Below are 15,653 nucleotides of genomic sequence, written 5' to 3' on the forward strand. Positions count from 1 at the left end.
CCTAGTTGTAACCCTAGTCCTAACCTTATTGATGTTTGTGTACTGTAACTCAATGCTAAATCTATTCCACCCTGGTCATCCTGGAAGGGGGATTACCACTTGTGAGGCCCCTTCTCAAGGTTTCTTTTTTTCTCACGCTGAGGTTTTGAGTTTTTCCTTGCTTGCATGTTGGTTTAAGATCAGGTAATTTGTGTCATTGTAATCCTGTGCAGTCCTTTGAGACATTTTTGTGATTAAGGGTTGTACAAATGACTTGACTTGACTAACCCTCTTTGCAATTTTAACCCTAGCGCTAAACCAATTCTGGAATCATACATTCAGTTTAGAACCCTAATATGGAGCTCAAACCCTAGTGCCTAACCCTAACCCTAACCCATTTTCAAATCGTAACTCTAGCTCTAATCCTATTTTGGAACCCTACACATAATTCAAAACCCTAACATGGAGCTCAAATCCTAGTTCTTACCCCTAAACCATGTTTCAAACCGTAACCCTAACTCTAAACCTTTTTTGGAACCCTACATTCAGTTAATAAACTTATCATGGAGCTGTAAACTTAGCCCCAACTCTGTTTCAGAACCCCAAATTCAGGATGATACCCAAAGCCCAAACCTTAGTTTCTAAACATAGTAACCATAAATTATGTTTAAACCCCTTATTTGAAGTCCGAACCCTAGCTCCTAACCCTAGCCTAAGACACCTAACCTAAGAAACATGGCAAGAATTTTAAGCATGTACAAGCACATCACCTAAAATTCAATCACCTTGAAAACACAACATTAAAATTCAAGCATTTTCATGGATTTCAAGCACATATACGAGCACAAATACTTGTATAATTCTCCCCATTTTATGTTTTCTTTTTCATGTTTTCATGTTTTGAACCTGTAATTACGAGTGATTTACATATATTAAAGATTTTTTTTCCAAGAAGTGTTTCCCCTATGAAAAAATGAAATTGGGTTTTGCAGGTTGCAGTATGTTGCAGCAAATTCACAATTTCTTGTTGAAATCTGAGCAGACATCTCATCTCATCTAATCTCATTAGCTGCACCGCTTATCCTCATTAGGGTCGCGGGGGGGGCTGGAGCCCATCCCAGCCATCTCCGGGCAGCGGGCAGGGGACACCCCGAACTGGTTGCCAGCCAATCGCAGGGCACACGGGGACAGACAACTCACTCATTCACACATAGGGACAATTTGGACCAGCCAATTTTGGAATGTGCCCGGTGGAAACCCACGCAAGCACGGGGATAACATACAAACTCCGCACAGGAAGTCTGGAGCTGGATTTGAACCCACGCAGGACGTTCCCATGACATGAACTGTGCCGCACATGCGCTAACCACTGCGCCGCCGTGCTGCCTCTGAGCAGACATATGCGGCAATTTACCCTAAGATCACCGAAGCAAGAGATGAGCACAAAAGAACAGATGTTGCCATTTGTCCCTTGTGGGGATTATTAGAAAGTTAATACGATTGTGCTGTTACTTGGGAATGTCTGGGATGAACAATACTAACTACTGTATATCCACCGGGGGCGCTACAACACAGCACCATTGAATGATTGGCGTGAACGTGACAAGCTGACGCTTTCTTCATCTTTGAGACCTCTTGGAGGCAAACTTGAGCTCAGGCAGTCGTGGTGCGTTTATGGTCATCACCCTGAAACGAGCTAGCAAACTGCTTCAAACAAACATTGACAGATAGTTGCAACTTTATTGAAACAAATAGCCAAAACATTGTGACTTTTGTCATTTGAGGTTCCCTCATTTTTTCACGACTGTACAGAAAGACAATTGATGTTTTTGTTTTGTTTTTAAATCTTCACTATTCAAGAATACGAGAGGCAGACAGACACGTTTAATGGTACATAGCTGTAATTGATTGCTTCACATTGATAGAAAAACAATTTTGCTGTCAAATTCCTAGAATATATGTGTCAAACATGCCGGCTGGGTTAGGCCCGACAAGGGGTTTGATCCGACCCGCGAGACAATGCTGAGGAGCACTGGAAAAAAAATGCTGCAGTTTGAAATATGTCTGCTTGATGTTGCCAAAGCCAGGCACCACCCAAAAAGCCACTATAGCTATATTTTATTATTTTTCTCTCTCTATTTGTCTCTTTCTTTTTTCTTCTCATATTCTTTTTCTTTTTCTCTCTCTATTTCTGTCATTCTCTATTTCATTCTCTCATTCTTTTATTCTCTCTTGTTTCTGTCTGTCTGCCTGCCTGTCTGCCTGCCTGCCTGCCTGCCTGTCTATCTGTCATTCGTTTGCTCATTTCTCTTTTTTTCTCTTCCTCCTTTTCTCCCCTTTTGTGCTCTCTCAATTTATTTTTCTCTCTCCCCCTTTCCCCCATTCTTTCCTGCTTTCTTTTGTTTTCCCCCTCTCTCTTTATTTATCCCTCACTCTTTCTTTATCTCTTTAATCTACTAGTCTGGCCCCTGTAAGATTTTTTTTCTAGCATGGGGCCCCGGAGCTAAAATAAGATCATCTTCTAGATTAAAAACCACTGCCTTATTTGTTTCTGACCCTTTCACAGCCATTGATGGGTATACGTGCCAAAGTTTAATTTCACCAATACCTCGCTTTCATTAACTGTACATGTAAAATAACTATTATTTTCATGAATCTTAAGAGTATTTAAACTCAAGACCTGTGTATGGGTGGATTAATACAATAAAAACGACTATCACACAAAACAACTCACTATAATGAATCATCAAAGGCTGCGGGTTGGAACTACATCACCAATTCACAAGGTTATCACATCCATACGATATAATTAAAGCGGACAACAATATGAACGCAGCTCGCACAGCTGTGACCTGCACCCTGCGGCCGAGCCTTTTTTGTTCTTGCCATACCCCCCAAAAAAATGTAAAAATCAAGCTAAATAGCTTGATGAATAAATACAAAGGTAGGAAGATAGCTAGCTGCAAAGCTAAAAAGGTAGACATCCATCTAAAAAAAATCTGACAGATTTTTTGCTCATTTGCTTTTTAAACCCACAAATTGGAATTGGATTTGTTGTATTTCATGTAAAATAGATCAATAAAAAGATACATAAATACATTTGTTTAATACATGAATAGATTCTCATATTCTCATATCTGAATCTATTGATTAGAAATAATTATGAATACTTAAATAGATTTTTCTTTTGTCCATGGAGCCCATTAACTGGAATTTATTTGAATTTCTAAAATAGTAACAATGTTGTTACTATGTTATTAACAGGTTAATGATTAGGAGATGGGTTAAATAGACTCAGTCAACTAATACAAAAAATACTTTACTAGAAAATCACAATGATCCAGCACTGGTAAGCTATATTCAAACCAAGTCTGCGGGCACATCAATTATCCTTAGATCGCTGGTGACCACGGGCACCATGTTGGAGACCCTGATTTAGGTGGTAGAAGAAAGAATATGAGGAAGTTGTAATACATCCATCATCTGTAAGATTTTAATAATTAAAAGGCATAAAAACAAACAGTTATCTCGTAAAAATACCCATCCCTAATTGCAACCTTTTGCATCATAAAACTATGATTATTGTGAGTTTCACACGCTAACAGCTAGCAAATAAACAAATATTTACAATTTATACAATTGTGATCCAAAAAAGGGACCACATATTCCAAGAAAGCTGTGTTCTTTATTACTTATTCGGGTTTGAGCATTTTTTTTTCTTTTCTTTTTAACGTTTCATCTCGCACGCTCGCCACTCACTGAGTTTTGTCAAAAATAGAGAAAGTTAAGAAAAAGATCAAAAGTCTGCACACGAGAATTTGCGACTGTTTGTTTTCTCAGTGCGAACGGCGCGCAGTACGATTGAAAATGTCAGTAGCCCCTTGTTCCCAACGTGAACATCATTTTCAAACCTGAAGTCACAGTACAAAAACAAATAGAAAATGCATTCACTGTTCAGAGTCTCGTGAACGTCGACCGGCGAACGACCTTTGCATTCTGTGTACGACCTTGTAACACCATTTGGCACTTTGGCACACATTGTGCTCGTCCGCTAACGATGGAGCGGCTAGATGCAATTTTGAGCCGGAATCGTTCATTTGATGAGAGGAGCCAAGCAAGAAATTTGACGAAATAGTATTTGTAAATCACCTATCAGAGCGAGCGGTCATTTTGCCTTCTTCTGCTACTTTCTGTTGATTAAAAACGACCTCACAGGGCAGATAACGACTCAGTTTGGCCAAAAATAGTTGGGCAACAGGTGAGTCGTATTTGGTTGTTACCTGAGCAAGTGTGATGTAGTTTTGAGTCGACAGCAAAGCTACAAAATGGCAAAACTATCGCTATCTAGTGGCCAGTGCCAGGCTTTCATCAAAATTATGACTAATGTAGAACTGTTAACTAAGATGGCATTTAGCATTAGCATGACATACATTTACCCATTGTTCGGTCAAAAGAAGCTTGTACCAATCTTGGACTGCTGACCTGATCGATTGGACTAACAAAAATAAAGAGAATAACTTACAACATTGTCAATAAAGATTGGCAACAGGTAGCTAAGATAGCATGACGCAATGTAACAAGTGATGATCCCTGCTCGTCTCATCAAAGGAAAGATTATTTGGCACATCTATTCACCTCCCAACGTAAGCTCACAATTTTAACATTTGTTCATCAATTTTCTTACAAAAATGACAAAAATGAAAAATGACATGGATGGTCTTGAGAGCCTCTTACACAGCTTCGGCAGAAGTCTCAGTCGACACTGAAATGGTTACTTTGGCTATTTTCACAGTGGTCTTGACGCAGCTCTCAGTGGCCCTGTTGGCTGAGATGTTGGGGTTGCGGTTCTGGCAGTCCGACTCCAGGCTGTTGTCGAGCTGCTGGCCGCTGCCCCGGCAGGCATGGCAGGAGCTGAGGAATGCGTGCCGCAGGTCTTTGCTCCTCAGGGCGTAGATTATGGGGTTGACGGTGGAGTTGAGCAGGCATAGCATGCTGCAGAATGCAAAAACCGTCTTGATGTCGTCGTCCATCCTCCAGAAAAGGTCGTACACCATGATGGCCAGCACCGGACCCCAGCAGATAACTAGCACTGCCAGGATAAGCACCAGAGTCTTGGCCAAGCGGATGTCCATGCGAGCCTGCTCAGGGCGGGTGGTCTGGACCTTGGTACCGTCGGCAGAGTAAACCACCAGGCTCTTCTGGGAGGTTCGGCTCAGCATGCGCACAGCGTGGTGGTGCGCCTTCCACAGGATGTAGATGTAAGCATAGATGATGAACAAAACCAGCACGCTGGTAACCCCAATCCAGAAAAGAAGGTAGTTCTCATCAATGAGGGGGAAGATGTCAGAGCATACCGAATTGAGACGCTTGCAGTTCCAGCCCAGCAGAGGTAGCACAGCGATGACAATAGAGATGGTCCACATCATGCAGAAGGCGATGACCGCTTTGGTCCGGGTCACAATTCGCCTGTAAGCCAGGGGCCGGTGGATGGAGATGTAGCGGTCAATGGCAGTGAGAAATAAGCTACCAACTGAGGCAGTGAAGGATGCTGTAACTCCGCCTAGTTTAAAAAGGAACACGTTGGGGCTGTCCTTTCTGTGGAACACATGGAAGTCTAAGAAGCTGTACACAAAGATGACGCTTCCCAGCAGGTCGGCCACAGCCAGGCTGCCAATGAAGTGATAAGAGGGCCGGCAGCGGAGGGTGCGCGACTGCAGGATCACGCAGAGCACAACCAAGTTCTCCAGAACCGTGAAGGTTCCCAGGGTGAGCGACATGACGGCCACAGCCAGCTGCTGGCTGGGCGTCAAGATCATGAAGCATTCCATGTCCATGAAGTTCTCCCCACATTGGATGTTGGAGCCTTCATCCCGGATCGTGGTCCGATTAGAAAATATCTCTGTGGCGTTGGTGGGGAACAAACCCCGGAGGATCAGCTCCTCGTCAGGGGGGACCTTGTCAGGGAAGGCGTTGCTCCTGAAAGATGACAGGGGCTTCTGCAGGGAGAAGACCCCCTTAAAGTCCATTTTATTGACGCCCTCATCGTAGTTGGCGTTGTTGGATCCCAGGTACTGCAGGCCAGAGGTGATGGTCCGGAAGGTGGTATCAGCTACGTTGTCCAGCGCGAACTGCATGTTGCTGCTGGGGATGAGACGACTGCAAGCTTACACCCACCTGCTGGGTGGGGGTGGAAGTTGCATCAGTCAGGAATTTGCCAACGGTTTACCTTTTTATTTAAATACTAGACCATAACTCTATGAGTGTATTAACATAAGTTTGCTTGGTAGGAGTGCTGAGTATGTTTTTCTACCTCCACAGTTCCTAATGTTTTGACCTGTAGATGTGGCTTCAAAACAGGGCTGCAGCAGTGCTTCAAACAACATGTATATTAATGTATGATGTGATTTATAAATATTTGCATTACAAAATCTGCATGACGTTGAATGCTCTTTTCAGCAGTTAAGATATCAGACGTGCCAATTATTAGATGCACCACCCCTTACAATGATACATAATTGATAGAGCTGGCATATTTTTAAAAGCGGATTTTGTAATATGTGAAATCGAGCAGCCATACAAAGAGGCTGGGGGTTTATAAGACCAAACTCGTTTGAAGTGTTCCTGTTTCAACAATCACTTAATGTTTTTAAAATCTTTACAAGCCAAATTAATAACATTAAGTGTTTTTTTCTCCCCTCATAAAAATTTTTTTGCCCAGAAAGTATTACAACAGATCTGAAAATATTCGACCATAAATGCGATTTTATTATCCAAAAGCTTTTATTAAAAACTATATATATATATATATATATATATATATATATATATATATATATATATATATATATATATATATATATATATACATATATATATATACATATATATATACATATATATATATATATATATATATATATATACATACATACATATACCGGTATATATTGTGAGGGTTTCTGTGTCTAGCGTGGGATGTAAAAACGTATTTCTTTTTTCAAATTGATGTTTAGTGTAAAATTAAGCATTATACAGCGATAAAAAAATTCAAATTTCTCATTTTTTGCAAGGTTTTTTATTTTCTAATTTTATAGTAACATTTAAAACCTGACTTCAACTGCATGCATGATTCGTTTTAATGTAAAACATCTTAGAAACGAAATTATGGTATTTTAATAATTGGCTCTGAAATACTAACAATACAATTTTCAATGCAAAAAAGCATATAAATGAGTGTAAATAAGAACAAAAAAGCTCCCTAAAGATGGAAAAAAAAACATATTTTACCTTACATAATTCCCTCCAGTGCGCAGATCCGCCCTTTTAATCTTTGCGCGTTATTCCAAGTCAGACGAGAAACATCCAGCATCCCTCTTAGCTCTCACATTAAAAAAAAGAGTCCTCTAATGAAAACATCGTGGAATTTGTCCCAAAAGAAGCCCAGTTGCCATTTCCCCCTCAAATTTAACTGTCGGATGCTAGTTTGGGCTTGCGCGCTTCTCCCTGTCGGAGGATGTGAGCGCAGCTCCTCCAGACGCTCTGAGCTCTCCACAACGCTCACACTTTTTATAAGGCGTCGCTCCCTGAAAGTCGCGTCACGTGCCGCCATCCACTTTCCCGACTTTGCCGTGCACATGCTGCCCGTGCACGCGCGCAGGAATCGTGTTTGAAATTCCCAGGGCGCCTTCCAGGAGCATCACGTGCGGCGCCAACGACAAAATCGAATGAACAATAATCTCCGTTCGGATTTTCCTCTCAAGCTTTAAAGACAATTGATCTATGTCTGAGCCCCGCCCAATTCACTGTGAAAAAGTGGGTTCAATGATGATTCTTTGCTTTTGAAAATATTTGTTCATATACATTAGCAAATTCGATGTCATTGATCTGACACATCATTGGGATTAAATCCATAGGGAACAGTGTTACTGCTCCGTTCCATTATGTGGAACATGTACAGCGGAAGCCAGGCTAAACTCCAAAAGTTAAAGATACTATAACTAGTGTCCTTTGGATAACAACTAACATTCACGATTGCCAAAGTACAAAAACTTGCAAATAACAGGCCACTGAACTCCCAGCACACAATAAGACGTGATGTACAGCGCAGCCAAGAGCAAACGTTAGCTAACGTCAGCCTAAAGTTAGAGATGTTAACGTTATAAATAACTTGATATTTCTCATCCAACAATATGTTGCCTCAAATACTATGTTGACTTGCCTAAGAACAGATGTAGACATCCTTATTAATGTTATCCACGTTGAGTTGGTGCTGTGGTCGACGCGTAACTTTATCCAAAGCAGACACTTTTTCCGATTTAGATGTGGCTTGGGAAAGGGGTTGAAAATATATACGGAAATCCAATTACCCAGCCTCACAGGATACCCCGTATTAAAAAAAAACACCAACAGAGAAGGCATCATTCTTAAGCAGACATGATTAATTTTTTTCATTTGATCGTAGTGCACTCGTTAGATGGAGCATGCACTTCCCCCAAAAGTCAATCACTTTTCAAACCTTGAAACATTAGAAATCAAGCATTTTCAAGGATTTCCAGCACCTGAAAGTGGCATACAAAAATGACGGTGTCAACATTAAGTACACGGACAAAAACTCAGGACCAAAACGGAGACAGGACCCACTTGCGTAACGTTTCTCACAGTTTTATTGGGAAGAAGGAAAAGGAGTGCACACACGATCCGGAGATCGCTGGTCGCGGGGTGTAGGTTGCTCAGACGCGGAAGAGGGACTTCCGTGTCGAGCGATGGCTGTGTCGAGAGCGGAAAAAACGGGTCAGTAGCTGGGGTGGAAGATCAAAAACGTGGTCAATATCAGAAAATGGGTCGTTATTCGGGACAGGAGAACAGACGTGAACGAGATCAAACAGATCATAGCGGGAGAAAAACAGGATAAAAAACACAGGACAGGCGAAAAAGGGCTTGCCGTGTAAAAACAGAGATTCGCAGACGGACCGACAAAAGGGGAATGACATGACAGAGTTTAAATACTGACAGGGAGCCAATATGTCAACAAGCTGCAGCTGGCGCCCACGGGCGGGGCCAATCAGGCGCCATGGCAACCGTGACAGAAGCTGGCATCACACGGCGGGGCCGATTGGGCGCCATGGCAACCATGACACCTACGGTTTGGGAACATTTTAGCCTGGAAATGGCAAATGAAAAGACTACTTGCAGAGTTGGCAAAGCGTAACATGGCAGTACTTTGGTGATGCACGAACATTTAGAGGTAAAGCAACTTGGACAGTTGAATGAGTCTGACTGGCTCTAGTAAGATTCAAATGTAAACAGTTTTGATGACATGCAATAGTACATAATTTGTATGCATATATTTTGCTACAAAAGAAAGCTTGAGTGTTTTGCCAGATAGGGCAGCAAGAACAAACCAATAAAATAGATTAAAATTGATAAACAAAATCGTTGGCAACTAATTAGATCATCGATTTGATATAGCATGTGATTTACGAGCCACTAAGTATGTTAAACCAATGCAAATAAGTGCATTGTATCTTGTTGTATTAAAGTCAAGTTAATACTAAAGGTTGTAGTATCACTTTGGTCCGACAGGGAACGGAAAGACTGTTTATATAAAAAGGCTATCTTACAAATTTTAATATTTTTTACTAAACATTGCATCATTACAGATAAAATTGGCAGTGGCAAAAACAGGGAAAAAACTGAAAATAAGTAAATAAGATAAAGTAAAAACTGTACACAAAGGGTTTGTTTCTTAAACATATTATACTGTACATCATTTTCATATGTGTATATTTATATATATAGCATCTAATTTCTATGTAATTATTTATTTGGCAAACATTACAAAGATTTGTCAAACTTTTTGTTGAGGGCTAGATTAGCATTTTGTTCATCAGGTAAACAGTGTTTGTTATTCTTAGACAAACTGCTGTTCAGGTGAGCCAAAAAGCATACAGAACAGAGAGGGGCTGCTTTTTAAAGTTTTTGGTAGTTTAAGGTACACAATTTGAAGTATTTGTGTCATTGCCATGACAGCTATCCTGTTTGCAAAGGGTTCATTTCATAAGCATGAGCCTTTTCAGGGAACAGGAGCGGATCACTTGCAGAAGTGATTTCTTTTTTTAATACTTTGAGAGATTCTCTTAAAAGAATCGATTTCCGTTCACTTCAAAGAACTGTCGTATAGAACATTAGAAAGCTTGCATTGTCCTCCATTGATTTGTGCTATTCCTGTGCAGATGTAGAAGTTTAGTTCTTACATTAAAACCATTAAAGGTAGATTATCCATCCATTCATCCATCAAATATATGCACCGCTTATCCACAGTAGGGTCGCAGGGGTTCTGGAGCCCATCCCACCTATCTTGGTGCAGTGGGGAGGGGACACCCTGAACCAGTGTCTAGCTAGTCACAGGACAAACAGAGACATACAGTTCACCCGCTTATTCACACCTAGGGACTATTTGGTCCTACTCATTAACCTGACATCCATGGTTTTGGAATGTGGGAGGACTATTTTGGAGTACATGCCAGTTGTGCCGTTTCAGATGAGCGAAGAGGTCTTTCTCCAGCATGACTCAGTAGTTATCCTCAAGCAGAGCAAAAAAATCCATCACATATTTTCATGTGGAAAATGAGTTCTTTTTTTCCCCCGACTCATGGATCGTTTTAACAAACATCTAAGTAAGATCAGCTCCCCGCATTTACATGAATTTGATAGACAGCAATAATCCCAGTGAGCACAATTTGTTTGCCTCATTTGCTACGGGTGATGCTTGTTGTCATTCAAACCAACCAAGCACAAATAGAAGCGTCGCTTCCTCATCAATTTGAATGTCATTTATTATTGACTGACATTATTCTGCAGCAGACAAATATATTTTATTTAGAAACTCACATAATTTCAGAAGGTAACTTAAGTTGATGACAGGGTGGACATGTAAAACAGAATCAGCCACCACGGGCACAATAGGTTGAGCATAAAAACAAACAAACAACCTAAATAAAAGTATTATGTAGCTGAAAACTATACATTTGAAGACATGAGAGGGTGGAGAATAATTTCAAAGGTACTTTAATAGAATGTGTTTGTAGATGACAAGTGTAAACTACAAAAAAATCAAATAAGACACATTGACTAAAAGAGTAGCTAAAGAATTATTATCATTGTTACAAAATGAGTTGAACATATTGTGGCAACAAAATTGGACGTGGCACTCTAGTTATAATATATATTATATAAATATATAGGGCGGCATTGGCTCGGGAGGTAGAGCGCTCGTCTTGGGATCAAGAGAAGGAATCCCTAATGCCCCCAATAAGCAGGTAGGCAGCCTTGCATGGCTGCATGGCCGCTATTGGTGTGTGTGTGTGAATGGGTAAGTGTGAAGCACATTGTAAATCGCTTTGGGAGGTCTTCATTGACCTGAAAATGCAGACCATTTACCATTTAAATATAAAATATAAAAAAGCTAAAAAACTAAAAAGCTAAAACGATAAAAAAAAAAAAAAAAGAATTTGGACATATGAACACAAAATATTTACACAAGAAAGTGTGGGAATGATGTTGGAGGTTTTGAAGCAGGGTGGGACGGTAGCCTGTGACAGGGAATGGTTAAAGATGGTGGTGAAGACCCCAGCCAGCGGTTAAGCACAGTCCCTGATTACCTTGCCTGGTACTCCTGGTTCTCAGCACACGTCTTACTTCGTGCTCCTGAAGTGTCATTGTGTTGCTGCTGGTTGTTGGTGGGTGTGGTGTGACTGCTGGTGGCCTTCCAGCTTCAAAGTGGGCAAAGAACTGGTTAAGATCCGCAGCTAGTGAATAATCAGCCCAAAAAGTCGTCAGGTTGTTGCATCTGTAGTTTGTGATGTGTTGTAGACCCTGCCACATCCTCCTTGAGTGATTTCCAGCGAAGTGGTCCTCGATCCTCCTCGTGTCGGCTGCCTTTGCATCCTTAATGCCTCTCTTCAGGTTAGCCCTAACCGTGCTGTAGAGAGCCTTGTCTCTAGACCTGAAGGCGGTGTTGCGGTGTTTGAGGAGGGTGCGTACCCGCGCACAATCACTGTTCCAAGTAAAAGTGTAGTGCCCTACTGGCGTTAAATCTTTTCACATTTATTTTTATTTATAATTCGATATATTTTAATTGTATTATTTTATTTTTAAAAAAATGATTAGAACAAATCATTAAATAAAAAAACAATGTAGTATTCTTTCAAGATTTAGAAATTTTTAATAAAAGTAATTATGAAAATAATTTTAAACTGTTAAAGAGTACATGAAATATGCAAATGGGTTATCTGTTTCTTACTTTACAAAAAATCTTAAAAATCACGCTCATTTTTTAATCTTACAATAAAATTATTAACATTATAAAATGGGTAAAATTGTACCTAAAATAAGCTTTTTTTTTCTTCAATAAAAAAAATTGCAAAATTATTTGTATTAGGCTAGTTTGTTTGACTTTTCATTATTATTTAAGTATTTTCTTATTTGATCAGGAAAAAAACAAAATATAGAGTCAGCAAAATTAGCTGTTAGTGGATTTTGTATTGTAGCGTAAATAATACGAATTACTTCATTTAGTCAAATAATCATATATGAAATATAATGTAACCCCTTTTTATACTCGCTGGATTTAACAGAGTGCTGTGTAAAATACTTGATGTGATTTTTCTATCCAATCATCTTACCCTGACCCTAACCCTAACCCTTACCCTATCATTGGGTAAGTAGACCTTTTTCATGGCCAAATTCAAGCACTTTTTAAGGACTTTCAAAGACATTTTTCCAATTCCTCCAGTACCAAAAAAAGAAGAAATCCGATGTGAATCTTGTGTTTTGCAGAGCCACAAATATATCTGTGATCTTGCATGTGCATTTATCAAGGAATATGACTTTTAAAGCTTGAGTAAATCCAGATATATTTGTGGATCTGAACAAAACGGGTGTATATATTTTTGAGACAAATCTCTACCCATGTAGGTATTGGGTAAAAATGACTTAATATGAAGCTTACATTTTCCGTTGCAGGAAGTTCTACCCATTTCAATTTACAACTGGGAAACACTACCTTAATTCTTTGCACGGCCCGTAATAAATGCCCATAATTAATAAATTATCTTTGCACTAACAAACATTTCGCAGTGCCCTGTTCAGGTGTAGCATGCACCTGTCCTTTTGGGCGCTACCCTTAGCGAGCGATGAGGCTTGAGATACAAACGAATGCTGCTGCTGTTAATCACGAAGGAAGAGATGCGATGGCAAAGCTAAGCCACGAGGGAGCAGTGTTGGTAACAGTTTCAAGCATCTACAAGCACTTTACCCAACATTCAAGAACTTTTCAATCCTTTATAACACAATATTAAATTCCAACTTGTTCAAGGATTTCAAGCACCTGTACGAACCCTGTATCATTACAGTTGTAAATATATGAAATGAGGTGACTTCAATTTTCTCAATTTCAACCTGTTGGAAATATTTTATTGCTTTCATGTGCAAACTTTCATTTAAATAAAAATGCAAATCAAAGCTTCATGAAATTCTGCTACTATACACTGTCGAAATAAAAAGTGACATTAAGCATCCATTTGGTTGCACAAGGGTTAGTAAACCCCGCCCCCTCCTGAATGCTGCGACAGTTTCCACTGATTCGTTTGGCATGCTAACCTGTTAGTGAGCAATGAACGGTGGCTCAGGCAAAAAGCTTGGGGCCATCTGGCTTTCAGCTCTGCATCATAACATTTTGTCCTCCTCTGACTTACTATTGGTGGAGAGAGCGGACCAAAGCACAAATAATACCGTCCAGCGTGCTGCAGGAATACAAAAACAACACTAATGCATTCCAGTGTTGTTTTAGTCTGCTTTGCAAAGGAAGTTCAGGCCGGCTGGAACAGAATTCAAAAGGTGCAACAGGTGTAACACACTAAGTGCTTCCTTTCTTGCCTCAAGCCTAGTGCTAACGTGACGCAGAATGTATTTTCGCATATTTCCAAGCACACTGTGACTCCCCAGGAGGAATCGAATAAACACAGGCAGCCTCGCATCTCATTCATCTTTACTCCGATTGGTATTCGGGTGATCCTGAGATTAGCATTTGTTTTTTCAGGTGATTAATGTTTTCTCGTGTCAGAAGTGTCTGGAAATAGTTCACATACTCGTGACGAATAAAAAAAAATCTATACGGTAATCCCTGGCTACTTTGCACTTCGATTATCACGGGTTCATTGTTTCGAGAGTTTTGAATTAAATTGAATTGTCTCTATTGTCATTGATATCAATGTTTATTATTCAGACAGCACACAGAAAATGCTATCACAGAGGCAGGATAAGAAAGGTTTTGCGTGTTGGATGGGTGTGACTGTGTGCGCGACTGTGTTAGGCTGGTCTATAATGTCAGTTAAATAGCAGGGAGGGCACACAAGTCAATTACTCTGCCCAAAACAAATGGCGACCGCTAGCTTTAAGCAGCTCATTACATTGAAAAAAAATAATCAATCAAATCATCGGACTCTGAGGAAAGTCAGAAGAGTGGAAAGATATGATGACCTCCAGCGGGTGCTCCGTGCATTATTATCAGGTTTGGGAAGCTCTGAGAGAAGGCAATAATGAGGCTGCAGGTCCGGCCTACTGCTACGGCTAAGCTACGTAAAAACCCTCACAAGCCACCTGAGCCAAGCCTGTATCTCATGGACGGCGGATCCATTACCCATCAAGCAGATGACCTGAAGATACATGTCGTGAGAAAACAACTACATTTGGGACGGTTTTATTTTAATCATCTCGGAGACCTGGCTCGGTTTGAGGCTACCTGATGCTCGCGTGTAGCTAGCCAGCCACTTTCTTACACTAGAAAGAGAAGCCCTCCAATTTTTTTGTACTTGACATTAAAGAACATTTAATGAACTGTAATTCTGCATTCTGTGTTTTAATCCTTAGATTTGTTGTTGTTATTTGGTCAGTGGTATTTTCTCAGTAGGTAAGGACGTCATCTCGAGGCTACTTTGTGGATTTTCACTTTTTACAGGGGGTACTGAGGGATTACTGTACTTTTTGAGTTATTGCTGTCTAGAACGATTCCTGGCTTTAAAACAGGTACGTCCCTTGTGGAACAGCTGCAGGTTCATGCTCCGATTGATGAACTTCTGCTGGCGCAGTGATGGCGGCATTGAATTCAAGCCTAAAAGCCAATAAATACCGGCAGCATCAATGTTTGTTGCAAAGCGCCAGACGCTTCCCCTCAAAAAAGCGAGTACATCCTTGTGTTTATTTGCCGTTCATACAACACAAGGCATGGGAGTGGATTTGCTTTGTGTTCAATTAAAAAGGTCCACGTTTCATACAGAGCGAGTCAATCTGTGATCGTCGATTTTTTGGTGTTTGTCTTTTTAGTGACGCTTGAGACGGGCATGTTAATGGATGGAATCTATGTCAATTAAGATGCTATCAATTATACCTACATTTTTTTGGAGCGACCCATTTGAATTTTTTGTATTACAGACGAGTGGAGAATTACAATAATGCAGCATACATAACTAATATTTTGCACCAAATAAAAACAATTTTGTTACAATTGCCGATTGCCCTCACGTGGCCTGCTCATTTTGCGCCAGCTGCAGGTCATTACGTGATTGGCTCCCCTCCTATTTAAACTCAGTGTTTTCGTTCACTCCTAGTCAGTCCGT

At 40.3% G+C, this 15,653-nt stretch overlaps 1 protein-coding gene across 4 annotated transcripts; it reads right to left on the minus strand.

The window, feature by feature from the left end:
• Positions 1–1,699: 1,699 nt before the first annotated feature.
• On the minus strand, positions 1,700–7,688 carry cnr1 (cannabinoid receptor 1). Of its 4 annotated transcripts, none has more exons than XM_088325286.1 (2): positions 7,272–7,688; positions 1,700–6,153 (listed from the first exon to the last, which is right to left on the minus strand). In XM_088325286.1, the coding sequence occupies exon 2, from the start codon at positions 6,111–6,113 to the stop codon at positions 4,710–4,712; it is 1,404 nt and encodes a 467-aa protein (XP_088181412.1). In that variant the 5' UTR covers positions 6,114–6,153; positions 7,272–7,688; the 3' UTR covers positions 1,700–4,709. The 4 variants fall into 4 exon arrangements, with proteins under 4 accessions (XP_088181412.1, XP_088181413.1, XP_088181411.1 ...); XM_088325287.1 differs by having other exon boundaries at positions 1,700–6,156; XM_088325285.1 differs by having other exon boundaries at positions 1,700–6,156; positions 7,267–7,687.
• Positions 7,689–15,653: the final 7,965 nt, after the last annotated feature.

The sequence above is a fragment of the Urocampus carinirostris genome, chromosome 20 (assembly GCF_059441175.1).
Source record: "Urocampus carinirostris isolate Australia breed hairy pipefish chromosome 20, RoL_Ucar_1.0, whole genome shotgun sequence".
Classification (NCBI taxonomy): Eukaryota; Metazoa; Chordata; class Actinopteri; order Syngnathiformes; family Syngnathidae; genus Urocampus; species Urocampus carinirostris.